The sequence below is a fragment of the Aythya marila genome, assembly GCF_965140915.1.
Source record: "Aythya marila genome assembly, chromosome: 2".
NCBI classification, from domain to species: Eukaryota; Metazoa; Chordata; class Aves; order Anseriformes; family Anatidae; genus Aythya; species Aythya marila.
Window position 1 is genome coordinate 43,912,955 of NC_139043.1, and position 27,820 is coordinate 43,940,774.

The 27,820-nt window shown below is 38.8% G+C and overlaps 1 protein-coding gene across 2 annotated transcripts; it reads right to left on the minus strand.

Annotated features, from left to right (window-relative positions):
- Positions 1–4,803: 4,803 nt before the first annotated feature.
- On the minus strand, positions 4,804–27,375 carry TCAIM (T cell activation inhibitor, mitochondrial). 2 transcript variants are annotated; one of them, XM_082755420.1, is made up of 12 exons: positions 27,197–27,375; positions 26,773–26,903; positions 25,712–25,783; positions 22,410–22,545; positions 21,739–21,892; positions 20,364–20,610; positions 19,053–19,175; positions 17,419–17,516; positions 15,224–15,315; positions 13,569–13,801; positions 11,979–12,110; positions 4,804–9,129 (listed from the first exon to the last, which is right to left on the minus strand). In XM_082755420.1, the coding sequence occupies exons 3-12, from the start codon at positions 25,738–25,740 to the stop codon at positions 8,904–8,906; spliced, it is 1,470 nt and encodes a 489-aa protein (XP_082611546.1). In that variant the 5' UTR covers positions 25,741–25,783; positions 26,773–26,903; positions 27,197–27,375; the 3' UTR covers positions 4,804–8,903. The 2 variants fall into 2 exon arrangements, with proteins under 2 accessions (XP_082611546.1, XP_082611545.1); XM_082755419.1 differs by lacking the exon at positions 26,773–26,903.
- Positions 27,376–27,820: the final 445 nt, after the last annotated feature.

Genomic DNA, 27,820 nt, shown 5'->3' on the forward strand with positions numbered 1-27,820 from the left:
GTTTCCTAATGACGATACTTGCCTGCACAGGGGGAGCTCACCGGTGTGAAGTTCAGGGCACAATGCTCTCCTCTGAACCTTGTTGTAGTTGGGAGGGAAAGGTCACTTTTGTAGAAAGTGCAGTAATAAGTGTGCTGAGAATTGCACCGATCTGTGCCCTCCCTCCATTAGGGCAGTAAAATCACAGGGAAAAGAGAAAGCGCTGCCCTACAAAATAAGAGGTTAAAAAAATAGATATATTTCACAAAACTTGTGCATCAGATCTGCTTGTAGCAGGAGTTACAGATCTTTTAGATTAAAAATGAAATCTACAAAGAGAAATCCAGGACATTTGGTGTTGTATTGTTTGAGCAGAGATTGCCGAATGCGAAGCATCCAGCGGGGATCGCAGCAGCGCTGCACTCTAAGGCCACGCTTGAGGAATGGGGAAGTATTTTAAAACACATCGGCTGTGGTGTAAATCAAACACCTTCGCTGAAGCCACATAAGGGCTCATCTATGCAAAATTTACAGCATTTTAAGCGTACATTTAACTTCTGATAACTCTGGTACAGTTCTGGCTGGGAACAGTATTAGAGCAGTTAACACTTTTTCAGCTTGGTTATGACAAAACATATATGTTTAAGGAAATACAGCAACAAAAAAGAAATACCAGAGCGAGTATCCATACAAAGTTTCACTGGTTTGGCTATCCTGAATTCGACCCTGGCTCTCAAAACCTTTTTTTGCCAGATAAACCCTTCCTATAGAGCCCTTTGCACCTGTACCTCCGGCAAACCAGGTGGAACGAGGCCCTTACCCAGGGTGGAGATGCAGCTCCGTAATTAAACAGCTTCCTTGAGGAAAACAGGTTTGCTTTTCAAAGCAGTCTCAACAACAACAGGGTCTAAACCAGAACAACACCGAAGATAAAAGAAACGCAATTAGCAGTGCAAAGAGACGAGGAAATGGCTCTAGTGCGCAGGAAAATGATTCATAACGCTGCTGGGTAATTTGTGCTGGGCTATTTATTATGCTCACACACATGGTGATATATTAAAATTCTTGTTGGCAAAACGTCCTTTCAAAATTAAATGATGCTTTAGCCTCACCACCAGGATTTTTCTCGTCCCAAGTCATGTTTGTAATAAACTTTATTAAATGTGATAAAATATTACACAGTTCAAACAGAGAAACCCAATGGGGAAATCATGTCCATTTCTGTGAAACTAAGTAGTGGAGCTTTGTTGCTGGCATTAGGAGAACAGCTTTGTGCTTTGCTAGAGATATGTTCTAGAAAATCCCCATAGTTCTCCATGAATAATTGAAGACAATATATAACCGAGATGCTTGTTTGCTACCTCCAGAGTTGGATCCTCAAGGACCATTAAATTAATTTTTAATAACGTAGGCTACGGCTAAAGTTACGGGACACGAAATTTCACTCTAAATATGTTCATCGTAAAAAATAAAATAAAATTAAATCTCAAGGTTGCAACCTGGGTAGCAGGAGGTTTACAATGACTAATAAAGCAGAAAGGGAGACATTAGGAGAGCTTACTGTTACTCCAATTTGTTTCTCACACCTCATTTGTTATGCCCTAGGTAAGAGGGACGCCTCTACAGACTTCACTCCACAACTTTAACAGTATGCAGCGTGATTGTAACACTCACATTTTCCAGTCTTCTTCACTTACACAGGCCCTTTTTATTTTTTATTTTTTCCCCCCAGAAGCAAGGAACCGTGCAGACCTTTCAAGTGTGCCGGGCACCTGCCTGATCCCATCCACGTTGGTTTTTTGTCATACACGGGCAGCGACAAGGCAATTTCTGCCAGCGCCTCGGGGCGATGCTGCAAACGTTTCAGAAATTCATTAACCGAGAAGAACTCGCTGTAATAAATTGTCTGCAGAATAAATTTGCACGGAACAAAATAATCATTAGGAAACCCGGCCCACTTGAAGTAGTCGCTAACTGCACCTAGGCTGCCATTAATCGCTGCATAATAGCATTTCACCTAGTATTAACTCTACCCTCAAGAAAGGCTGGATTATCTTTGGAAAGAAAGGTGATAAAGCAAAGTAACAAGGAAAAATGTATCTTCAGAACAAAAAGAGAACTTTTCAAACATCCTGTGTCATGGAGAAATCACCATTTCTACAGACTCTCTCTAGAGATGTATTGAAACGCAAGCACATTTTGTAAAGCTGTAGTGGAGTTTTCTGACGTTATTTGGGCATGAGGTTTTAAGGCTCAGGATGACAGCCTGTACCCAGAGCAGCTTTTACTCCACCAGAAGCAGAAAGCAGTTCTGGAAACTGTAATTTCTCAACGCTCTTTGTTCCAGGCAATGGTCCCTGTTCACTCAGGACAGAGAAGCCTTTGCCCAGGAGCAACGGTGCTGAAGGAGGCAAACGGAGGGGAGAGGAAGGAGCAAGACAGAGATGTGCTCAGCACCTAATCCCTTCCACTCTATTCTTAAACACTGTTCTGTTTGGACATGGATATTTAGAGTAAACTCGTCCATGATCAATACCTCCCAAGAATAATCTTCTGAGGGAGAAAATCAGCAGCCACTCACCTGGTCAGAGCTGTGCTGCTTTTCTCCAGAAGGAATTTCTAGAACACATACAGCGAGTTCATTATATGCTCTTAGTGCTTTACTTGATGAGAGGAGCTTTTCAGAAGTGACCTTTGAAATTAAGACATAATTAAGTTTTAAGGCTTCTGAGAGAGATCTGTGAGGACTTGTTCAAGACATTTGAAGATACCTCCAAAGGCAGTAAGGTCTCCGTGGCTGCTGGAGGGCTGGCCACCCAGGTAGCATCACCAAGAACAACCACGTTTCTTTGGAAAGCCCTACATATGGCACATGGCCCCATGGCCAACCAGTGACCAGATGAATGGAGATTACTAGGCAAGAGGAGGGAAATGTATATATGGCAACACACGGATAAAAGCTTGATTCAATTATCACTAGATATAATCTGGGATGAATTCATCTATTTGTGATCTTCTTGATGTTTCTTAAAATGTTTGTAGTTTCTATTTTCATGCCATGTCTTTCTCAACTTATTATGTACCTATATCTTTAATTAATGTCTCATACCAACACTTTGAGTAGAAGCTTTAAGTAGTTTTTAGAAGTCTCTCGTCCAGATGTGTATTAGGCTGATGAATTTACAGAACGTAAATAATTTGTTGGAGGTGGATCTGGTCTCAGCCAAAAATCTGGTCTCAGCAGGGCCTTTTGGTCCACCCACTTTTTACCATTCCAAAATTGATATAGGGGATTTCTGGCCAAAACCAGAAGGCATGTACATCCCGATTTACAGCACAGATTATTTTTACTCCAGAATCTGTCATATCAGGACAGCAGAGATCTGGACAGTAATAATACATTTGCAAACATACAGTCTTTTAAATTTTGGTTCATTCATTTGATTTTTGATTAATTAATTTGACTTTTCTGGTAACACAGGCTCTAAGAGATCCAGCTCTTAGACTGTTCCAGGCATCATATGAATACAATCCAAGACAAGATTCCCTCTTGCTAAAAGCTTTGTAAACTGGTTAGTCATATTAAAGCTTCGTGACCTTTACAGAAAGGTCTCACCAGCTCAAAGATTAAACAGAGAACATGCACGTGATCATGCAATGCACCAACTGCCCTGTCTTTAAATACCACCTGTTGGAGGGATTGTCCGTTTTGATAATATCACCCAGGAATTTTCCTTTGTGTGAAACTGAAATTTATGGATCTGCATTTACTCTTAAAAAATGTTTTTTTTTTTTTTTTTTGAGCATTCTTTGTGTAGAAGTCATAGCTCTGGCTCGATGGACTGCTTGAAATGAACGCGGGTGGAAAACTGGAGTCATCTACGCCCTTAGAGTACAAAACAAGCACAATTCAAAAACAGCCTAGAACTATGACCCACTGACTTAATGAACTAGAAACATGACATTAAAAAAACAGCCCCGAATGAGAGGTTCCCAGGAGCATGACAAACTGATGGGTAAAATAACGTGCGGGTTGGACAAAGCGCTATCAAGGAAATGCCTTGATCTTGAACTGTGGCTGTCAGATCACAGGGTGGTCTTGAGGGAGGACATCAGGTTCTCATCCGATCGCTGCTTTTAGTAAATGGTCCCAGAATATCCAGTTACAGGCGGAGGGTGTGCACAGCCACCGCAGGCATGAGCTGACTGCTCAGCTATGGCCCTACAACAATCCAACAGCAAAGTGGATGATTAAGGAGAATTAATTAAAAAAAAAATTAAAGCGGACTGTGATCTTCAACTACATCAAATTGCCTTTTGTTCTCCACAGCAGCTAGGTGGGGATGTTGGAAACGAATTAACAAGAAAATTATAACCCTGCTCTTTTATCTAACCTCTACGTTAAACATCATTTCATGCTGTTGTTGCAGCCAGCACACCTTCGGCCTCTACCATGGTTCCAAAACTTTTTTACTTCTGCTGTTGAAATCCAAGAGAAGCTTGAAAAGGGGTTGGCAGCAGAGTCTAGGGGGAGTGGGGCTACAGTTAGCACAACTCACAGCATAGACAGAGCCAATCTAAGCCTCTTCTCTTTTGATAAACACATTAGGAAAAGCAAAAGTGTTCAAAAAATATTTAAGTGTATCAACAGATGGTGACACACAATATCCAAAAGCTGGAAACAAGATTGTAAGGAGACTTTCAGAATGTAAAAGCTAGCAAGAAAATACTAAATTTCATCTCTACTAAATAAAATATCGTCAAAAGCCTTTTTTTTTTTTTCTTTTTAAGACATTACAGAGATCGCAATCAATCAGTCTGGCTACTTAGACATACAGCGCCCCATCAGAGGATTTAGCAAAAATGAAGTACTAAATTATTCAGTATTTAAGCAATCGTGTAAGGAATATGTAGCTGTAAAGGACAAACTGCAAAAGAATATTTTTCTGTTACTTCAATATATACTGTAGTTTCAACAGGACAAGGTAAAAATCTGAACATTTTTTCCACGCACAGAATTGAGATCCCAATTTAGCCTCATATCTCAGTCAAATTCTTCCTGTATTTATATGCAACAGAAGAAGAGCACAATCTGTATCTCTGAATTTAACTTAGTATTTTTACAGCCATGCTCTCTCACAGCTGTGTTGCATTTGATTTTTATTTATTTATTTTAAGCCTCCTCTGTTACAAATTCCCACACTGTTATGCTTATAAAGAAATATTAGGGAAGTCTCGTCTTTGGATCCATGTACTACAGACATACAGCATGTGTGTAAGCCCAAGGAATCACAAAAATAACCCTGTTCAGATGCATGCTGTATTCTCAGAATGACAATTTTAAATGAATGAGCTTTAAAATTTCACCATTTTCCCAATAAAAAAGCTTTTTAGCTATAACGTACACAATCTCGATCAGAACCATTCAAATTCTCCAAGAAAAGCTCTGATGCATTTTGAAACACGCTTAAATACATCAGCTCTAACCTTCTGCGATATTTACCAGTTTTAAGTCTTTTTCAAGATTCATAATCAACATTTTGAGTGTCTTGCAGAATGTGAATACAAGCCAATCGGTCCCTGAAAGCATATCACAGCAATTAATAGCCAGAAGAACAGTGACCAGATGGATATTATTTCACTTATTTCATACAATTTTTATATACAGCTCAGAGAATCAAAATTGCATATTAAGCTGTTAAAACACACGTAGGAAACTGTAGCACTGTAATCCATACAGAACTGATGCCATAAAACGTTAAGCATACACCTGACAAAATGGAAATTGTTGTTTGCCACTGCATGCATCTCCAGATCAAAGTATTAAACAGCATCAAAATAACGCATTAAAGGTGATTTTAATTTATTTTTCTTAAGTCCCCGTGTCTTTTATTCTAGCACTGAATCTTTGAATTTCCTTCTGGCAACTGCACTAAGAGAATAAACCTTCCGGAGAGGTTGAATGACACGATCTGGGCACCGTGGTTTATTAACTCACGACGGATGACCAGCACACGTTTCAAGTCTTTGATCACTGGGAAAGATTTTTACTTATCTTTCAAACATTTATTGCAGATTTCTAAACAGGAGGAGGAAAACTCCAATTAAGCCAAACATTAATGACTGAAACAGCAAGACACCAACTCCACCTAATTTAACATTAGAATTTGTTTTCAAAACAAACACTTCTTGAAACTTCATACTGAGCGTGTTTTCACTTGTTGGTCACAGAGCAAGCAGGAATTCTGTACCAAAAACCACCACGGTAGATGTTAATACTCATTTAAAACTATCGGCACGACGAGCTGACAGCATACAGTCTGTTGAGCAGAAGGCGAGGTGTTCTGCCCCATTTAAAAGCAGGTCACAGTTTCAAATTCCCATTTCCACTCTGCCATTGTGATGAAAGGCTTTCAGAACTCTAGCCCCATTTCTCTCCCTCCCCACCCCCCAATTAAAATACTGTAACATAAAATATAATTCTGACAGATTTAAACCATACACACAGCTACCTAAACGGACAGTTCTGTTACTTTCAGGACAGTGTTCAAAATAAATCAAACCTGTCAAAATAAAATAATACCTATGACACGCACATTAAGTTCAGGTTTTTTCCCCAAGGCTTTCCTACATATATTTAAGAAAAAGAAGGTTGTGAGGACAGCATGTTTGTAAACTCAACCGTTCTGCAGTAAAATTGAACCACAGAAAGTGTGCTATAATTCAGCTAAGATACAGACCTTACAATGTTGAATTACTGAACTAGAAAGAATCTTAATTTTTGCTGCTGCTCAATTTTTGAGCAGTTTTTAGAGATTGTAGCGTGCAGCCCCTTTCTCTGGGAAGACAGCAGCAGAACCGTGACTGGCTTATTGCACAAACCCAAGAACTCAGCCAGGCAGTGAGCATCCAAGGAGCAGGCTGCCAGCCTTTTGGGGGCTGACATGTTTTGTCAGAGGATTTTAGCTACTTCCCTGCTAAACGGAATGGCGAGACTCATGAGATGTATTCCAGACTGGAAGCGTCTAATTGCAATTATTTTCATTACTTCCACATTTAAACTCCATCATCCGATTCCCTCTCGCCCGTCCTTGCCTACTCCTATCAGGCCGGGGTCCTGACAGACCCTTTACACTTGCTGAAAGATCCCACATCCTTTCATAAGGGCTTTTTACAGCTTACTTCTCCTTCCCCAGCCACTTCTAGCTGCCTTCTTTAAGACTCGGAGAAGGTCCGTAAGTCTTATCACTGTTTTTTTATGACATTAATGTCAGCCTCACTCAATCCCTAGCGGGATTCCTGTCACAATCACATCTAGACCCTCAATCGAGTCTACTAACCTTCCCTCATCAAACATTTTCTCTCTTCTACAGAGAAATTGGAGAGCTGCTTCTTGCCTGAATGCCTCTAAAGGGGCATTCAATTCAAGGAAGAAGAAGAAAATTGCTACGCAGCTTTTATTACAGGAGCTGCCCTACTTTCAAAGAGCTACAGGTGACAGGACTGGCTCAGTTGCTTAGTTCAAATGGGACACAAACATTATTGTCAATACTAGGTGGAGGGAGGGGAAGTAACAAGCAATAGAAATTAATTGTTTAGTCAGAAGAAACTATCAACTGAACTTTATGACCTATGCAGGAATTGCTAAACATTTGGCTGAACTAAAGGCCCAAGAAACTCCAGTCTGCCTCTCTATTTTAAGAGACACGTTTGAGAACACAGTGTTGCAAACTTAACAACAACGATGACAAAAAAAACATCATAATTTGAAATTGAACCTTTCAACTGAAAAACTAGAGAAACCCAACAATTTCCCTCCTCGATACAGATGTAAATATAAGGCAGGTAAACATCAGAAAAATCCTTTTTTTTTTTTTGCCAGTTGTTATCGGTGAAGTCCATAAATATTAAGCTGTTGGATTTTCCTCAAAGGATATTTTGCAAAGTAGCAACCCAGATACAAAACACATCTTGGCACGTATTACAATGAAAAAGCGTTGACAAATTCACACACTTTCATTTTGTTTAAGCAATAAAGTACCAGTATAGACACGTTTGCTCTACAGAGCCTTACTGCAAGCTCCTTGCTCTCACTGAGAAGTACTTAACACTTGCAGACAACCCCACTCAAATCAATGCTTCCTTCCCTTAGATGTCACGTTAAACTACTCAGGCACTAAGTGCCATGAATGGGATTTGCAATCTGGTAGTAGTGTACATAAAGATAAGTCTTCACAAAATTTGAATTGTATTTGCTTCACAAATACAGGAAAACAAAAATAGAATGACATCTCCTCTACAGTAAGTGCAGACAGTACAACTGGCATGTTTTGAAATTCTAAGGCAACAATATGGGACCAGCATATGAAACTGTACTATAGAGACCAAGTTAATGTACTGCTTTCTTCTGCAGAGTAGAAGTAATTTTTTTTTTTTTAATTCATTAAGAGGTAGCAATATGAAATGCCAATATTGCCACCAGATAACTTATATACTCAATTTCTGCATTGAAAAAATCCATTAAGGTGATATGTAGTGTCTGGTTTGAGTACTATACTCTATATTCATGGAAGTCTGTCTGGCAATATTCGTGTGTATTAAAAACACACATGCACATTTTTGCAGACTTGCAATTTAATATCTTTTCACCGTTAACTACAAAAATGCAGTGTGGCAACTGCTTTCACACACTGGGACTCCTACAGCAGTACAGAGAATGTACAGATGCTTCACCTAGAACTTGCAATACTGTGCATTGTGCAAATTGCCTAGGACCCCAATCCTTTCTGAGCAGCAGTTAGAAGAAAATTTGAGGGTTGAGTACAGATATCAAAATACAGATTTAAATAATTTACTCTTAAAAACACTCATATTTATAGCCTCTTACAGAAAATAAACAATTCATCTGATTATCAGATAGGTCCTCAGCTTTTCCAGTTCCAAGGTATACACAGGTCTCCATCCTGCAGCACGGAGTAGAAGTGTGAAATGCAAAGGTGCATGCCTTGTAGGTAGGGTAATGATTCTTCCAGCAGCCGCTTACAGCAATCTATCATCTGTGCACTGGAAACGCTGGGTTCCTTATACAGCCGGTCCAAAGAAAACTTCTCAGTGGAAGTACCAATGAGCTCTTTTTCTGTAATCATCATCCTAGCAAATGAAGACAACATACGAGGACAAAATTAGAGCTTTCAAAAACCATTAACTTGAACCAACCTTTAAATAAGTACATTTACAGATTACACACATGTAAACAAAGGTAACGCTTCTTCATGTACAGGTATGGTACAGCTGTAATTTTGGTGCAGGACAATACCCACATCTGCCTCAGAAGCTAAACTGCGTATTCTTCCATGACCATGGGCAACACCATGCCTACACACTTGAAAGCCTGCATCATTAAATTTTTATTTTTTTTTTGCTAACAAGGTAATCGGAAAAATACCAAAAGAAAAATCCTGTGAGGTCTATTTCTAATATAAGGCATGGAAGTACTCAAATAACCTTGGAAGTACGAAGTTTAAGAGTAAAACTGTGTAACTACTCTGTCTTCTTAACAGTACTCTGCATGCCATCAAATCTAAGGGATGACAGATACAGTCACTTGATGTGTATTAAGTGTGGTAGTAACTTACTAATTGTAGGAAGTATACAGAATAACAAATTCATAACTTGCAGATGATTATTTCCATTCACTCTAAACAAAGAGTAGTGAGACAGATCACACAGCAAATTCAAGCTCCTCAGAAGTAAAGTTAATTTGCAGAATTAAGATGACTGAAACTGTGGATTGTATGATGCAGATTCAGATCAGATTCAGCACGCTTATACCTCTACCACAATACAAAACAGCTACCTTCTGAAAGTGAGGAAGTGGATTCATACTAGAAGACTGACATTATCCGCACAAATAACACAATTTTGTGGAACAGCAATGTCCAAACTCTCCAGCACATCAGGTCATACAGAATTCCAATTATGCTATGCTATTTACCACACATAAAACATTCACCTGCATGTTCAAAGTATATCTAGTACATCTCAAAATGTTTTTCTTTATCTCAGATCCCCTATACAGCCACAAGATGCTAAAGAAAATCAGAAGTACAGAAAGGGCTCTTTTCAAGGAACCATTAAAAGGAAAAAGGGGTTTTCAGCTTCAATAAAGAGACACTACCAGAGAAACATGACATATCCACACACAAAAAGAAGAGGTAATAAATACGGAGTGACTGTTTTGTATTACCTACAGCATAAGAACAAGAACGCCAAATGAGATCATCAGGCCATGGTCTATAAAATAAAGAATACCTCTTCCCTCCTTCAATACACACGTGGTAAACCTAATTCAACTCCGCAATTTGCTGCCACAGGATATTTTGAAGCCACGAAGTGTAAGCTGGCTCAAAAAATAATTAGACAATTAAGAAGGGAATAAAGATCTAGTGAATGCTTTTAACATGAGATAACACTTCCAGCTTCAAGTACTTAGTCAAGTACAGACTGTCAGAAACTGGAGAGGAGTACAGAGTAAAAAGAACACCATAATTTTGCCCCATTCACATAGCCTTTCCATAAGCTAACAGATGATGGGGTTTCAACAGACCTTTGATATGACCGAGTATAGCTGTTCTCAACTGTTTCATACAAACCAGCAATCATGCAACACACAGAAGAGCTGAGATATTTAGCTTGCCTCTTACATTGTTACAACACAGCTGCTTATACTCTGAGGGGAGCCCCACAGTTCTTTCACTGTTAACCTAAAGATGTCATTATTCCTGGATGAGTGTCTTTATGATGTGGGGTAACGTGAGGGTTTTGGGGGGGAGTGAGTTACCAGATGCAAATGCATACATTTGCTACAACATCCCTCCCAACCTCTATAGACAACACTTTTCCAGCTGTCACATACAGAAAGCTGGATAGAGAGCTATTCAACAGTTATCACTGGCAAAAATAACCAACCCTTCATAGCTGTGCTTGGATTATGGAAAAACTCCAAAGAACCTCCATGCTGTACCAAAGTCCTCCCAAACGAGTCCTCCCAAGGAATGAGATCTTAACAGAGCTAAAACCATAAAAGCTTTCAGTAAGGCTTATTCCTAAAATAACCTTCATAAGATCATAGATATGCTCATGACAAAGTGTGAGGTTTCAGCAATTCATTAAAAGCTTTTGAAAGCAGAAAGATAAACTTGCAGTAACGACCTGTAAAAGGATAGTAACACTCGGTTATCCATCACAGTGTTTTATTCGAAATAAAATTGGTATCTCTACTTCACACTCTTTTTAATCCTCAAAGACACAAACAACACACAAGGTCAACAACAAAATTCACAAGTGTGCTGGATATTACATACTATGGACTTAATGTTAAGTGCTGGTACTGAGACTCACTGTAGTCACTCTCATCTCACAAGCACCTGTGAAAAAGTACCAAGGATGTATTTTTTTCCATCATTATATCCCTAGTTTTTCTCTTCCCCTTATTATGTGCTACCTAATCTGTTCCTCATCTAACTGACAAACAACCAGAAATAACAATTCTCTAGTCAGCCTCAGCTGTTTTTAGTTTTGTCATTTTCTTGTTGCAATTTAAGTAGCATAAGTAGAAGTATGTTGCTTTTCTTACTCCATAGAAGAGCAAGAATTTTCCTTTGTTAACAAAAAAAGAAAAACTCTTCTTTTGGGATGTCATTAAAAAAGTGTCTTGTAGGCAAGGATCTGAATTTCTGAATAAAATTTCTGAATAAAGTACAATTTCTGAATAAAGTACAACTATTTCTATCAGCTGAAGGATGGGTATTTTCTGACAACTGTTCATTCACAGAACACTTGAATTTTTAGCTTAGTAAAGCTGGTAAGTACATTTTTACTTTAGAAACAGAAGTTATTTCCACCAGAAGAGCACAAATACTTTCTTCAAAGTTCTGTAACAGCTACAAGTATACAAAGATTTTCGAAAGCTAAGCATACTGAGTCATATAAACACTTACTCTTCCTTTCTTTTCAGGTTCTCTCTTGCTTCCTGTGCTTTGGCAACAATAAACCATTGAAGGGTTGCTGGATCACAGACTGTTGGGATAGTAAAATGTCCAAATTCATGTAAGCTTGGTGTATATCTATCACTGTAATGAAACATGATGGAAATAAAAACAAGGTATTTTTTTCATATAAACATTGACATGAATTACTTTCAGAATGAATTCTAACTATGAGTAAGAATATCACTATATCATATTCAGAATAGCTGGTAAAAAATTAATCAATTTTGGCTTATGAGAACATAGAAGCATCACACAAATCTTTTCATTACTTTTCATAGGCAACTCAGTCAAAAAGCATCAAAAAAATACACCAACACCTTTATACTTAACTGCGTTGTTCTAATGGTGCAAACCCTTTTACTGGTGGAGTTACTCTTTATGTGAGAGAACAACTGGAACGTATGGAGCTCTACCACAGGGTGGATTATGAGCGAGTTGAGAGCTTGAAGCTAAGGATAAAAGGGCAGGGTATCATGGATGACACCACTGTGGGGGTTTACTACAGGCCACCTGATCAGGAAGTCACCAAGACTTCTACAGACAGCTGGAGGTAGCCTCACAATCACAGGCCCTGGTTCTCCTGGGAGACTTCAACCACCCTGACGTCTGCTGGAAAGACAACACAGGTAGGCATAAACAGTTCAGGAGGTTCCTTCAGAGCACTGATGTCAACTGATCAATGGGTGGTGGATGGGCCAACGAGGAGACGTGTGCTGCTGGACCTTGTGCTAACAAGACAAGTTGGAGATGTAGAGGTTGGTGGCAGCCTTGCTGCAGTGGCCATGAGATGGGGGAGTTCAGGATCCTATGTGGAGGAAGCAGGGAAAGAAGTAGGATTGGAGCCCTGGACTTCAGGAGAGCAAACTGGCATCTTCAGGAACCTACTACTTGGAGGGATCCCACTGGTTAGGGCCCTAGAAGGAAGGTGGGTCTGAGAACTGGTTAATATTCAAGTGTAACTTCCTTCAAGCTCAAGATTGGTGTACCCTACAAGTAAGAAGCCAAGCAAAGGGGGCAGAAGACCTGGGCACAGATGAGCAATGAGCTCCTGGAAAAACTCAAAACAGAAAAAGGAAGTAAAGAGCATGTGGAAGAAGGGACAGGCCACATGGGAGGAATATAGGAATGCCATCAGGGTATGCAGGGATGCAATGAGGAACGCTATGGCCCATCTGGATGTGAATCTGGTGCTGTGTGCTCTATATGAACCTGCTTGAGCAGGGGGGTCAGACTAGATCTCCAGTGATCACTTCCAACCTCAACCATTCTGTGATTTAAACCAGCACAACACTGTAAGATAAAAACTCTAATTTTGACTCTGAAGTTGATTAAAACATGCAGAACGTCTTTCAGTCCGACTCCTTCTGAACCCACAAAAAGGCATACAAAACCTTGAGAACTAAAAGACTGACATGAAAGTCTGAAATTTAGTTTTCTTCTTAGTGAAAGCAATAATCAGTGTGACAAAAAAATAAACAAAAAAAAACACCACAGCAGTAAAAGCTCTAGAAGGAAGAAATCTTCCCTATAAATACCTACCTTTCTAGAATCATTTGCAAGCCTCGCAGACTGTGAGGATGAAAACGTAGCCTACTGTCAAGTAATTTATTACAGAAAGAGTCCAGCGTCTCGTAGTACTCTTCTAGAGTCAACAGCGGTTGCAGCTCTTCTATGTATATAACTTGTATGCCTCCCAGAAGTTGGCTTATCCGATCTTCCAAAAACAGCAGCCTTTTCTGAAGTTTGTAATAATTTGGCAGTCTTTCAAAAATCTGTGCAGGCACACACACAAACAAACATTTCCTATGTTACACAGAACATTGTAATTGTAAGAAATTAAAAAATAAAAATAAAAAAGGAGCCACTGAGCAGTGCAAACACGTGATCCAAGGGAAAAAATTAATCAAACCATATAAAAAAATTAGAAATATTACATATATACATTTTGGTGCAAGATATAACGGAAAATGTTTGTAAGTATTTTCAGTATTTACACTATAAAGGCACCAAAAGGCCATAACAAGATAGATGGATGTCCTTTATCTCTCAATCTATGGAAATTAATACTCTCAGATCCCTAAACAATTATAATTTAAGGCCTACGTAAAATGTTTATCAGCACAGTTACAGTGATAGAGTTATTCTACATACTGTTAATGAGAGTGGTTTTGACAGAATAATTTATATCAACTCTAAAAAAAAAAAAAAAAAAGGCAGTCTCTGTTGCTGGAACAAGCTCTTTCTAAGGATTTGATTCGTAACATATTTTGTCTGGAGTCTGAAGGGAGGGGAGGGAAGGATGAGGCTCCTGATTTACAAATCTACACCAGAAAAGATTAAGAAACGTTCAGACTTGTGAGTCAATACACAAAAGGTAGGTGACAGGGAGAAGGCTGGAACAGGGAAGAAAGTGAAAAAGGAAAAGTCCATAGTAGTCACTTCCTACCACCTACCCAATTATTACTAGAATGCAGCTTTTCATATAAAAAATACTGCCACTGTTCTGAAATTGTTCCAATCTCTCTAGAAATGACAGAGCAGCGGAATCCAAGCAGCTTTTGGCATAACTTCCATTGGTTCAGCATTTGCATTCCTTGTATGGAAAAACTGCAAAAATCCTCTAGGTATCATTATGATAAACCATTTTACAGACCGATGTGGACATTATTTTATTACTTCCTTTTCTTTTTGTTTTTTGTAATTCCTAAATAAAGCACTAGAACATAGGAACGCTTCCTAAAATGGGTTAGAATGTGACAGAAGTTTCTACTCTCTAAAAAACAAGTAGCTAACCAGACCCATGAAGATCTTCATCAACTTTTCCTGTGTATTTAATCTTTGGTGCACTTTTAAATAAAAAGCCCTTGTTTTCAGGTTTGAATACAGACCTCTTTGACTTCCAAAGCAAATACCATCACCACGCTTGCTTTGCATAACAAATTAGTTTGATTTACATCTAATCAGGAATACAACTTTGTTTGTTAGCAGGAGCAGCAGTAAAGATCTGACAGAGATTGTTAGTAAAAATACATCACAGGATTAAATTTGGGATGCAATATACACAGTTATGCTAAACATAGCAGCTGCATTATTTCCTTTAAATTACTCATCAGTGATCTGCAACAATTAATATTTTGGTTACAGTTTAAGAAAGGATGTCATAGCAAACAGCATCACTTGCTTTGAAATCTTACTTTGGTCCAGTGATGGTGAACATCCATGGTCCCCAGCATTATGTGGCCTGCCGCACTCATACCTGAACGGTCTGTGAACACCACTGTGCGCCCTGAAGATTGAAGAAAGCTCTTTACTAAGTTTGGTTATTGTAATGATTCCCACAATTATTTAAGGTCTAGCCATGTAAGTCATAAGCAACACATTTTCACTGCACAAAAATAAACCGGTGCTTTCCTTCTGTTCAGAATCTGAAAAAGTGATTCTTAAGAACTCTGGTTCCAGAATTTTTCCATGCCAACCTCAACTAGCTTTTATTTTCTCTGTTTGAACAGATAGATTTGATAGATTTTTTTAGTTAACCAGACTTTTTCTTACAAAGACAGTTCTTAAAAAAAGAAAATTGCAGCAGACTGCATCTTCAAAGAATCTGTACAAATAATACATACCCAAAGAAATATATGCTGTGTACTTAAAGTATGTGGAAAAGGTTGGTCAAAGACCTATTAGCACAATCATTCAACGCTATTTCCACAAAGCTATCTGCAGCATTCAAGCCATCAGGAATGCCTTCGTATTAAGTTTTTTATTGGCTTGCTTTTAAGAAAGAATAAAAGCAACATAAAAGTCTAATGCTATTTTTAAGTGTAGCACAAAGATTCTCAAGTATTCTTGAGGGAAATAGCAGAGGCAACTACTTATCAAAATAAACTTCCAACAGATGTCTTCAGTGTGATGTATTAGTCTGCAAGACAAGGCTTAAATAGAAGATCTGGAAAGTACCAGACACCAAACCTGAAGAGTGTAAAAACCAAAACCAAATAAAGCCACTTAATTTCGCTGCCGTAAAACAATAGATGACAATTTCTATGTTATGCAGCATTAACATTACATGGCTGGAACTGTCTAAAATCACTAAATATAATGCTGCGTGCTGAACCAGCTGTAAGTTAAAGTAATGCTACTAGTAACTCCACAATAACTCATTTTTGAGATCAAAAGGGCAGGTGTTGTCTTTGTAACGAAGCATACTGGACAACTGTAAAAAGGGAGCATCATTCCATTTTTGGTGTTAAGCTCTGCAAGAACTACAAGGATGAGATTGAAATAATTAGGAATCTCTAAGATAGGAAAAAATGGACAAAAGAATAGAACATAATGGCTTCCAATTATGAGACCAGTTATTACTCTTCAAGAGTCTAGATGGAAAAGGCAGCTAATTATGTTGAAAACATACCTAGGGGAAGAAAAAAAGCTTCTCCTGAACCCATCTCTCTACCTCAGCATACAGACACTTCAACCTGCTCTCAGCAATCGTGTTTCCAAAATACTTAAGAGCAAGCAACACTGACTTCAAGACATCTAGTCCATCCTCTTACCCCAAGGCAAGACCAACTGTACTTTTAGGTACTCACAATTATTTGTCCAGTATATGATTAAAAACATTTGAAAATGGAGACTACAACAGGGTCACAGGACAGACCTCTCTAGCACTTTACATCCTTACCATGCTTAGGTAAAGAAACTAACTTGAAATCTGACACAGTTTATACCTATTGTTTTACTCACTCTGTCTTTTGACAAAGGATTAAGTGAACCCTCAAATGAAAGCCACTCAAAACTGAGTATCTGGAAACAGGCAAAAAATGTGGAGCTACAATTACAGCAAACAGCTACTGCCAAGGCCAAACAGCTATATCAAAAAAAATAGTGTGTCAGATTTACAGAATATTTTATTTTTTTTCCTGAGAAGGGACTTCATTGTGAGTATTTTATTGAACACACACGGTAATACGATTTTAAAGGGATTCTATGAAGTCCTCCTTATATTGTACATTTAGAGAACCACTAGCATTTTTGTCTTGAATCTACCACGAGTAACAACCTGTCACTACCCACTATCCTTTCAAAGACAGTCTGAATTTTTTGCATTTGTTTGTAGTACTTAGTCTTGTGCCTTCACCTCACTCCTCTTGCATTTATCAAGAAGTAAAAAGCTGAGTGTAGAGAATGCACTGTAAGGAAGGGTCACTGAAAACAACCAGTAGCTTAAAATGTAAATTCTCATCACCCTTTTAGTAAGCCTACAAGTTTTTTTTGCAGTTATCAAAAGCACTCATGAAAAAATACTACAGCTCCCTTGTCAGAGAAGAGTCATGTTAGCCTTTGAATCACTACTCTATTAGGATATATGGAACAAGCAGTGGAAATATACCTTTAACATTCTTTACTACTTCAGGTCTCTGTTGGACTAAGCGACCTAGACTGTGCAGTTGGCTACAGCGATGAGCAATACCCCAGCTTCTTTGCCACCTGGATAAAAATACAAATGCGAGCATTTCATTTTCAGCTTTATAAAAAAAAATAACAAAACAACAACACACAGGCTGAGATACAGACAAGAACCTTACAACTCAAATGACTCAAAGTAACACTTCTTCGACAGTGATAAAAGCAAAGACCTATCAGAAAGCTGTCCATGTCATGCTATTTGAAGAGATAAATGTCTAAATAAAATTTCTCAATCTCCCTTGAAATAAGTGCCAAGAACAATATGGGATAAAAACAGATAAGAGTAAACTCATCTAAGAAAAATAAATATAAAAGCTGGTGGATGGAACAGAATTTGAAAATTAAACCTCTTGCCTAATAAAAAGGGGGTTAGTTAGCAAATAGTAACATACGAGCCAGGATTCGGTCCACTCACGTGGCATGCAGCTTCTGTTTGCACACTGTGTAATGTTTGTCTAGAGCAGCAAATATTGTATATAAAGGAAGTTGTCTTTTAAGTTCTTAGCTCAAAATATCATGATTCTAGCAGTAAATTGCCCTTTTCTTTTTTTTAAACCACATTTGGAGTGGAATAAGTTTTGCTTCTATAATATCATCTTTGTTAAACCACTCAGTAGCCAGGTGCTTTATTAGTGACTTTAATAAACATAGTTTTGACATCTCTTTCCATCATGTAGAAGAGACAAGCTATTAATTAATCATTTCAAAAAGTGTTTAAATTAAAAAGTTGCCAGTATATCAAAAAACGATGCTTTTCATCTTTGGAAAAATTGCTGGCTGATATTGAACCATCTCAGAATGGGAAATTGGCATTCCAGGATTGTGCTGTGCCTGGCTGGGATGGATTTCCTTATCTTCATAGCAGCCCTGCGCTTTGGATTTTTGACTAAGACCAAGGACAACACGCTGATGTTTTGGCTATTGCTGTGCAGCACTGGCACAGCACTGAGGTTCTTTTTCTTCTGCTCTGCCCCCATCAGGGAGCAGACTGGGGGTGGGCAAGGTGGGAGGAAACAGCCAGGACAGGTGACTCCAGATGACCAGAGGGACACGGCCATTCCTGGTTATGGCATTTGTCTTCCCAAGCAACCATTATGAGTGCTGAGGTCTAAACACCTGCCTCTCAATGGAAAGTACTGAATTAACATTCAATTAACAAAGCTAACATTCTCATTCAACCTTTAAACACCAGAGCATTAGGCTGGAGGATCACAAATAGTAGCTTCCTATTAATATATTTATTTTTCAGACTCCTGGTACTTGAATTCTTTCCTAAACGATGGAAGGCTAATGTAACTTCTGGAAGGTTCTTAACTCCTCAAAACATAGCAAACCTATGTATTTAGTTACAAATGTTAGGTCTTTCGGAGCAGATTGTAACAGGGAACTTTTGTCCCGCTACAATTCTTCTGGAGAAATCTTGTTCAATGCAATAACAGTATCATACATGAAATACAGCTGCTTTGCTAGAATAGGCCTTTAAAACTTATGGCACCGTATTACAAAATGCCTCACTTTGGCTGTCCTAATGCAAATCCGACTAAGGTAATTTATTACCTGATATCTGAGAGCTGGAGCTGATGAGAAAGTTCCAATTTTAAACGTTCAAGTTCTTTTCTAAGTGGCAAACTCTTCTTTAGCTTTTTAACTGCACTTGCTTCATTATCATCTAGCCAGGATCTAAAAAAAAAAATTCAAAAAAAAGAGGAAAAAAGTAGAACGTTGAATTTTCTCTCTCATACAAACAGTACATCTTACTGCTAACATTGATGCTTTATTTCAAGTTACAAGGTAAAGAGATTTTTTTCTTTCTAAAGTAGAGGTCAGAAACTGAAAGCACTAACTGCTTGCCATTAAAATATTTACAAAGGTAAACCTGCTGCTCTGTATCTTCAGGGGGACTAGGCAATCAGATTGAATGGAAAGACTTTGACAACATTGCAACTATAAAACTTTGAGAGGTGTGAAATGTGTAGAGCAGCAGATTAGTGCTATTTATTTAGGCGAGCTGCTTCAGACATCAGTGCTTTAATGAAAGAAGTTCCCAATCATCTGTCTTTAATAAATAAATTATCCTAAGAGACTGTCAAATAAAGGAGGTGGTACTAAAGGGCCAAGTTACAAAACTCTTACAGAGCTGGAATGAGCACGGATTATACAGGTCAAAGTTTTACCGTTCTTTTGTCAGTAATCACAACCCTGGAAACATGACTTACGGTGCACATCTAAGGCCTTGAATAAACAGTTCATTCTATTTTTAGGAGAAAGCTACTCTTTAAGAGATTTAGCCTTGGCTGATAGCATAAGCTTATTCCCACACACTCATTTTTACAAACGAATACTTCAATTCTTATAAAGTATTCTAAGGGAATAAAGCAAACAAAAAAAGGAGCCCAGCACCAAACGGCTAGGTATTAAAACCAGACTGTTAATAGATAACTGCAATGTGTCATGTCTTGTCAATGTGTAAAAACAAGTAAAAATGTTATACACTTGCTAAATCCCAGTTAATAAATGTTTTACAGTAGTATGTAGTATAGTGATTTTCGTTGTGGAATGCTAGGACGAACAACAGGTATTTTTTATTTTCCAATGACAGAAGTCTCATCGTTATAAAAAAAGTTTTTGATACGCTGATTTTAACCCTGTCCCCAAAAGGAGCACATACAGTTTATAAACAACCAGCTTCTAAATTATAACATGCTGCATATAACACAAGTTTAGTATTTGTAACTGATGGTAGACCCTTAGAAGCACAATGCTATGCCATCTGGCAACTTGAAACACTCTGACCTTAATTTTCATGTATTACCTCCTTTCACGTATTATTAGGTTACAAAAATAAAATCAAATACAAGCCTTACATACGTTAAAGTAGTTTCCACTCTTTGGGCTTGTTCTAGGTCTTCCTCAGGATCCTTGAATCCAGTAAACGAATAGTAAGTTTTATCCCATTTGATCGGTCTGTTCAGTGTGCTTTTTGCTTCCTTGTGGGGCTGAGAGTTCACATTCAAACTCTGAACATGCTCCGTAGACAAACTGCAGGAGTTGAGAATATCTAATACTGTGCTCAGGAGATCTCTAGTATGTAGTGTAAAACTGACGGCTCGAAACCCTAAAAAATACAAGTCATAAAAATTAGCATTATTTAACTGAATTACTTTAACCACATTCACATTTCTCTCATCTTAAAAAATTAAAAACAAGGGTGCGAATACGCAGAAATTATTATGGCCTTGTTTTTTCAATATTCACTGCAAAATTCAAAGCAGTTTAACCTTTACAGTCATCTATCTCCAGAACTATAAACATTTTTAAGTATCTGAATCATTGGTCAAATCAGAAATCTAGCCACAGACGCAGCAAAATCCAAGAAAATATTATTTTGCTTTAGCAGTGGCAGTGCAACAAAGAATTCATATTATTACTGATCATCAATTTGCATGGAATTTGCACTTACACACTGGCTAAAATTAAGGTCCAGTAGTTAAATGATTGGACTAACTGCCCAATAAGAAAGGAAGCCAGTTCTGGAGTCAGAAGCAGAATGCTGCTGACAGTTCAACTGGCATAAATAGACTGGACATACTGCTACTATTTTCTTGAAACACAGTTATATTTTTGTTTTCTGGCAGTAAGGTCCCTCACAATTTGCTCAAGTTTTTGACTAGCAGAATATAGAACATAAAACTCATCTGTCAGATAAGGCATTTTGGTTCATGAGAAACAAATACATAAAACAAAATTAATGAAAACCTCTATTCTGAGCTTGGCAATATTGACTGTAGTCTCAAAGCTAAGAGAACACGTGGTGAATTAAAGCTTCAGATACTACATACGGCATCTGCTTTCAGAAGAAATTCCTGCTGATCCTACAGGCACCCTGCTATTGAGTACTACATATTGTCTGCAAAACAAGGACCCTCTTGTTGTTCAAGTTAAACATAAATAACGTATTTGAAGCACAACAATTATCACTTACATCAGTGTTTTTTTGTTTGTGTTTTTTTACTTCATCATACTGCAATTTAACCTCAAATTCTCATTCTTTCAGTACTTTTAAAAGTTCAAGATGTTTAATTAAGATGGTCTTAGCTGGTCTGATCTAATACACGTTTTCATGGTTTGACAGCATTTTATTCAGTTGAAAAGTCATCATGACTGCACAAGGCATCAAAGACTGCACAAAATTCTTTCAAGATTTTTAATACAGTAAGATACATTCTGCATGATATAAAAGCACCTGAAGTACTGAAGGATTCTTGAACATTAGAAGAGTTTGGTTCTCTTTCTCTTACATAAAAAGTAAGCTGAGTTGGTTTAAAAGAGCGAAATCCTGGTTTCTGCAGATTCTCCAAGTAGCCATTTAACCTCTTCAGAGAGTTTTCATTTACTTCCTGTTAAAAAAAAAAACACACACAAATGGGCCAGTTCTCATCTAAACCTTTTTAATCTCAAACGCAAAATTAGCATTTTGCTAATTTTGTCTGAACGACACAGTTCATATTCTCAGCATAAATGAATAATTACCTTGCATGAATACACTGTATGATGCACATACTTGTACATTCCTGTGACGGATTCCCCAAGCCCGTTTTTAGGGCTTTCAAAAAAGGACTTAAGAAAATAATCCATTGATTTCAAATATGATGCATGGCATTTCAAGCAATGTTATAAGTTAAATTGAAAAGACTCCATTGTGTTCATTACAAGAATTAAACAGAAAATATGACTAATAAAAAAAATGTTTAAGGATCTATCCTTGCTAAAAATAAATTAAGCAGTGAATCTTTTTGTTCTTTTGTAACTGTATTCAGCTGTAATGCTACCCCACCCCAAAAGCAAGGAAAACAGCACACTTCCATCCTTGATGCACACCACATTTACAAAGAAATCCCACTGTAAGATTTTTACCCTTTCTTTGGGATGCTGGCCAAAGAAATCCGGATGCACAGCAAAATAGAAAGGTCTGAGAGCATTGATGGCATCAGCTCCTGACAACGTTCTTGACTGAATAATGCATTGTAGCAATATCTTCTCCAGACATAACCTAACAAAATAATAAAATGTTTATGTATGATGCAACCAATCAAGTGACAAACTGGTATAAATTACATTAGAATGTGACAGAATGGAGTAAACATTCTCAATTGCAAGTGTAATCATTTAAAAGTGTTATTAGAAGTCTGAGTGCTGTTTTTTTTTTTCCCCTTGGGACTCACAAAACTGCATTTATACAGAGCAAACCTAACAGGTTCCAGACACGGTGGATGCTAATGGCTGATTAAAGACATTTAAGTACAATAACATTTTCCTCTAAAGTAGGCTCAAATGATAATTTCCCAGTCAAGTAGTTAGAATGATAAAGGCTGGCTTTAGTGGTATTTTTTGCAGCTGTTCCTAAAAAACAACCCTTGCATACTTTTGAATCTCCAAGTTAAAAACCCAGCCCCCCATTTTTTCTTCAAGCAGTGCCAAGGAGTATTAAATTTTTCCCAGATATAATAACCACAATTCAACCAAGAAGTTCTGCATTTGTTTGAGAGTCACATAGTCACGTCAATTTTGAAACAGATTCAATCTAATTTCCCAAACATTTACTCCTTTATAGGAGACGTCTAGTAAGATGACAGCACTTTTTTGTCCTTTGATCTTCACTGAAAGACAACAAAACCGAATTTCAGTGGTAGAAAAGAAGATTGTTTCAAGTAAGACCACAAAGAAAAAGTCAAATTGAAGTTCTAGGAAGTAGAGAAAGTGCAAAAGATTGACTAACTCCAATTATGCATAAATTAAACAACAGTTCTGCAAACTGCACATTTGTGCAACAGAAGACTGAAATGGAAGAAAAAGCAAGTTCTGAATTAAAGACCACCACCATTTCCTGCCATAGCTTAAAGCTGATATTCAAGTCAGCATACACTACAGTGTATTTAAAAATGGCAAGAAGAGGCAAAGCGTGAATATTGAATGATATATTTCTCCTTCACCTGATTTCACAGGGTAACAAATTCAACAGGCTAATCATTTCCTCTGTGATTAACGTTAATTTTGTTTTGCAACTCAGAAGGGTAGGGATTCTGCTCTGTTAAGCAATACAATACTGTTTCACTCCTCACAGTAACATTCACTCAAACTGCAAGCCCCAGTAAGAAATATACGGAAGGTAAGAAACAAAGCTGCTTCCAATTCACATAAAAAAAAAAAAAAACAAAAAACTATGTTAGTAATATTAAGCAAGACTGTAGAGAGCTATTTGCTCAGCATCCTATACCAAAAAGCCAACCTTGGACACAGAAACACGTGAGACTGTTTCTGACTGCTCTCATTAATTAAAACCCACCCCCAAAAAGCCCTAAGTCTGTGCTCAGACAGCATTTCTCATACTGGCAAATGAAACCGCCGAGTTGCTAAGCTGATGCTATGACCCTTACTTTACCTTTCTTCTGTCAACCTTTTGAGCTCTTCAATTAGAAACATAAAAGCAGTTAAAGCTAATGGTTTCTGCCTCTAAGAGGAAGGCAAATATTGAATTAGCAGGTCTTAAAAGTCAGCTTGCTGAAAACAGGAAAAGTTTGTGTAGAGAAGTGGGAAGGAAAACCTGTAACGTAAGAAGAGTGATGAAATTTCCAACTGCTAATGACTAAAGATAATTTTTGTGAGTGTGATTTAAACGGAAGACAGAAGTCTGTCATTTATTACTGGCAGACATTTCTACCTCCTTGCTGGACACGTCTGAAAAAGGCTCTAAGATTAGTCATCACTATAGCTCACGATCCTACTCGAAACAGCAGGAGATGGTGAAGTACTCTGGCAATATCATGCTTTTATGGAGAGAAAAAGCTCTCAAAAAGAACGTGCCAGAGGTGCTCGGTGACACAGGAAAAAAAACCTCTGCCTGTCCTGGCAAAAAGGAAACAAAGCACACCAGATGGGAAATCCACTTGCTCATAGGCTTTATTATTTTGAACACGGAAAGACAAATGCAACTGTTTTGCTGAGAAAAAAAAAATCTTTCATATTTGTCTTTTGTAGCAAGTGGACACGACGGTGAAAAAAATTATTTCCAGCAAGAACAACAAAAAAGCGAATCCAACCAGTTACCTATCTGATGTCAGATTTTCATTAACAGCCACATCAGAAACCCACATCCTACTAGGCCTGGCTGCTGGGAAGAAAGAAGTAAAGGGTTTGGTTCTTGTTTCACCTTGTTTGTACACATTTACCCTCCAGCTACGTTGCATGCTGCTTCCAGTAGTTTGGGGAAAGTTTCCAATGCACCTGGAAATTATTAATCATTTCCATCTGCTATACTACAAGAAAAATGTCCAAGTATGGACAACTTCAGTGCACTTGTTTTGTATCTAAACAACTCTGTCATGCTAGTAGGAAGGCTCAGGATGCCAGCCAAAAGTCTATTTTGAACTTGCTTAAAAGAGAAACGCTCAAAGGCCAAAATTAGTCTGCGTGACAGGAGGAAGAATTCATTCACCGAAAATGAAAGACAGAACTCTGAGGCATCCTTCAAGTGAAGTGACAAAATATATGAATCGAAATGAATTTAGGGAGAGAAAATGCAAGGAAGATGCTTATGGCTTCTTGCAGAAGGGGCAACATATTGTTCCCAGAGCTTCATGCTGATTTGAAGAGCAGAGAAAGGCTTCATGTTAAAATCAAGGTCATAACCACTTCGAGGGCAGCCGTCTCCGCTCCATGAAAGACGTGAAACACAATCTCTCTTAGAATACATTATGCAATCGTATGCTAGGGCAGATTTAATTTATTGATTAATTCCCTTCAGCTTTCTTTCTACTTTTTCTTCACATCTCCCTGAAGCCTAACTTTTTGCACTGAAAAGCTTTGTTAAATTAAGCTCGCTCCTACAGATACATTCACTCTTTTTTAAACACTGAGCTTTAATAACTCAGTAATACAGTATATTGGATACTGTATTCAGGTTTACAATACCACTTTCTCATAATTAAGCTATTTAGGCCTTGCTTTGTTTAGAGCCTTTTTAGCATCTTGCTTGAGGACAAGCGCATAGCTTTTGGGCATTTTTCAACTCTGGATGCTCTGTTGATAGCTTCAGGCTGTACAGATGAAAAAGCCAAAGAAGTAAGGATTAAACAAAAAACACCTCATCAATTTTACATGCATGCAAGTCATAAGCAAACTTTTAAACACGTGCTAATTAAGTCAGCAACACGCCTTACCTTCTCACGACTCTCAAGCAGCAAAACATTTCAACGACTCAATGCTCAAGAAAGCTTTTGGCCATCCATTCACTTAAAAAAAAGAAAAGAAAAAAACTGTTTAGTAGTGAACATGAGCATAGACCAGCATTTCTCTAAATCTTGGGTGATAACTTTTAAAGTGAGAATAGCAGTACAAAACTGAGAAATCACACAAAGAAAAAGTTTCACAGAGAACAGTTTCCTGTTTGCTCTGCAAACAGACTGCAAGGAGTCTAACAAACATTAAGAGTTTCTACTGTGTTTTGATTAGAAGATGAATAAAGATGTTCTAGTTAGGGGAAAAAAAAATTTGCATTAAAAATGTTTCCTGTTTCTCCTGATGTTCAGTTTTTGTCTTAAGTATGGAAAAGAAAAAAAATAAAGCTTTTCAAGCATTAGCCTGTCCAATTAATGGAATTCCAGGTTATTTTTTACTCCACTAAGTCCAAAACTTTCAAACAAGTGATGGTATTTTAAAACTTATTTGCCAAGTGTTTTATTGGACCGAGACATAGAAGCAAAGGGAAGGCCTGTTATGCAATAACGCCTGTTAGCCTTCTGAAAAGTTTGCTGGCACTCACAAAAGTTAATCAGCTTTTTCTACCAGAGAGAAGAATTCATATTTCTGGATTATCCATCCGTAAACTGAGCGTTTTCAAACAGGAGATAAAACACTCAGCACATCAGACTGCAGCCACGCACCTGATTGATTAATGGGGATTAAGAGGGAAGATCCATACGGGCAACGTTTCCTCGTAGGTTTTCGGTGCACTTTTAAGAATACTTTATTGAAAAAACTTGGCTTTTACAGTTTACAAAGTAGCAAGCACCCCAAGTGTGTTATTTCACCCGGGGTGAGGCATTACCTGAGGGACACCACCCTGGCTTCCAACGGGGTGTCAAAGTTACTTTGTTTAGCAAAACAGCTGAAGTTTGAGAAGTGCATCTTACTGAGATTAATACAGTTTATTAAGAGTATGTTATTACGTGCAGGTAGAGGCAAGACATGCTGAGATAAATTTCTCCAGCTTTTAAGTTACCTTCTGATTATCATCCAGGAGAGCGGGACAATGGTCCCTTTGCTTCTTAGTGCCTGTGGCAATGGTATTAAGTGAGGATTTTCCCCAGGAGCAGCAGCAGCAGGCTCCCCGGTGCTGGGACAGCTCTCCCCCTGCAAGTTTACCTCCGGTTATTTGGACAGGGGATGGAAAAAAAAAAAAAAACACAACAAAATCTCCCTAATCTGCGGCGACGCTTTACATAACCAGACAAAAGCATCATTGTTCCTGCTCCAAACGCTCCGCTAACTGCTCGGAAGCCGTCCCAAATTAAAGCCTCAGCCTCCAGGAGGGGGGGGGGATTCGCCCCCTAAGGACACCTCAGGAGCACGGCGCCCCCCGCAGCCCCCCGAGCAGGACGCGGGGGTCGCCGCCGCTGCTTCCACCGCCTTGTGTCGGGGCTTACCTGCGCCTGGCTCCTCGGGCAGCCCTCGGAGAGCCGGCAACGAGCACGGGGCGAGGCGGCCCGGCTGCTGCAGCCCGAGCAGCCCCGGCCCTGCCCGGCCCGGCCGCACGGCGCCCCCCGCTCCTGCCCCTGCCCACCCAGCCGCCCGCCGGGGCCCGACCCCCATCGCCCGGCGCAGCCCCGGCCCCGGAAACGGCGCCAGGGGGCGGGGCCCGGCGGCCGCTCATGGGGGTTCCCGCTGCGGGCGGGGGCTGCGCATGCGCAGCGCGGATGCGCTGAGGGGAGGCGATGGCTGCCCCGCCTCGTTGGGGGGGGGAAAGGGGGTTGAGGTGTGTGTGGGTAGCGGCAGGTTTTGGATGGTGGTTTTGAGTAAAATGCACTGGAAACAGCAAAAACAAACGGTTTTTCTTCCACAAAACTAGAATGGTGTGGAATTTGGTGGTGGCGTTGAGCGCTTTTTGACAATACGTCATAGCCAGGTGAAACACACGCAAGGGGTATGGCTACCACACTCCACCTGGCACCGGTGCCTTGGTCACAAACTGCATCCCACCCTGTAACCTCCATGATAACACTCCGTCCATTCCGCCCTGTAACACACAACGCAAAGATGCTGTCCCTTCC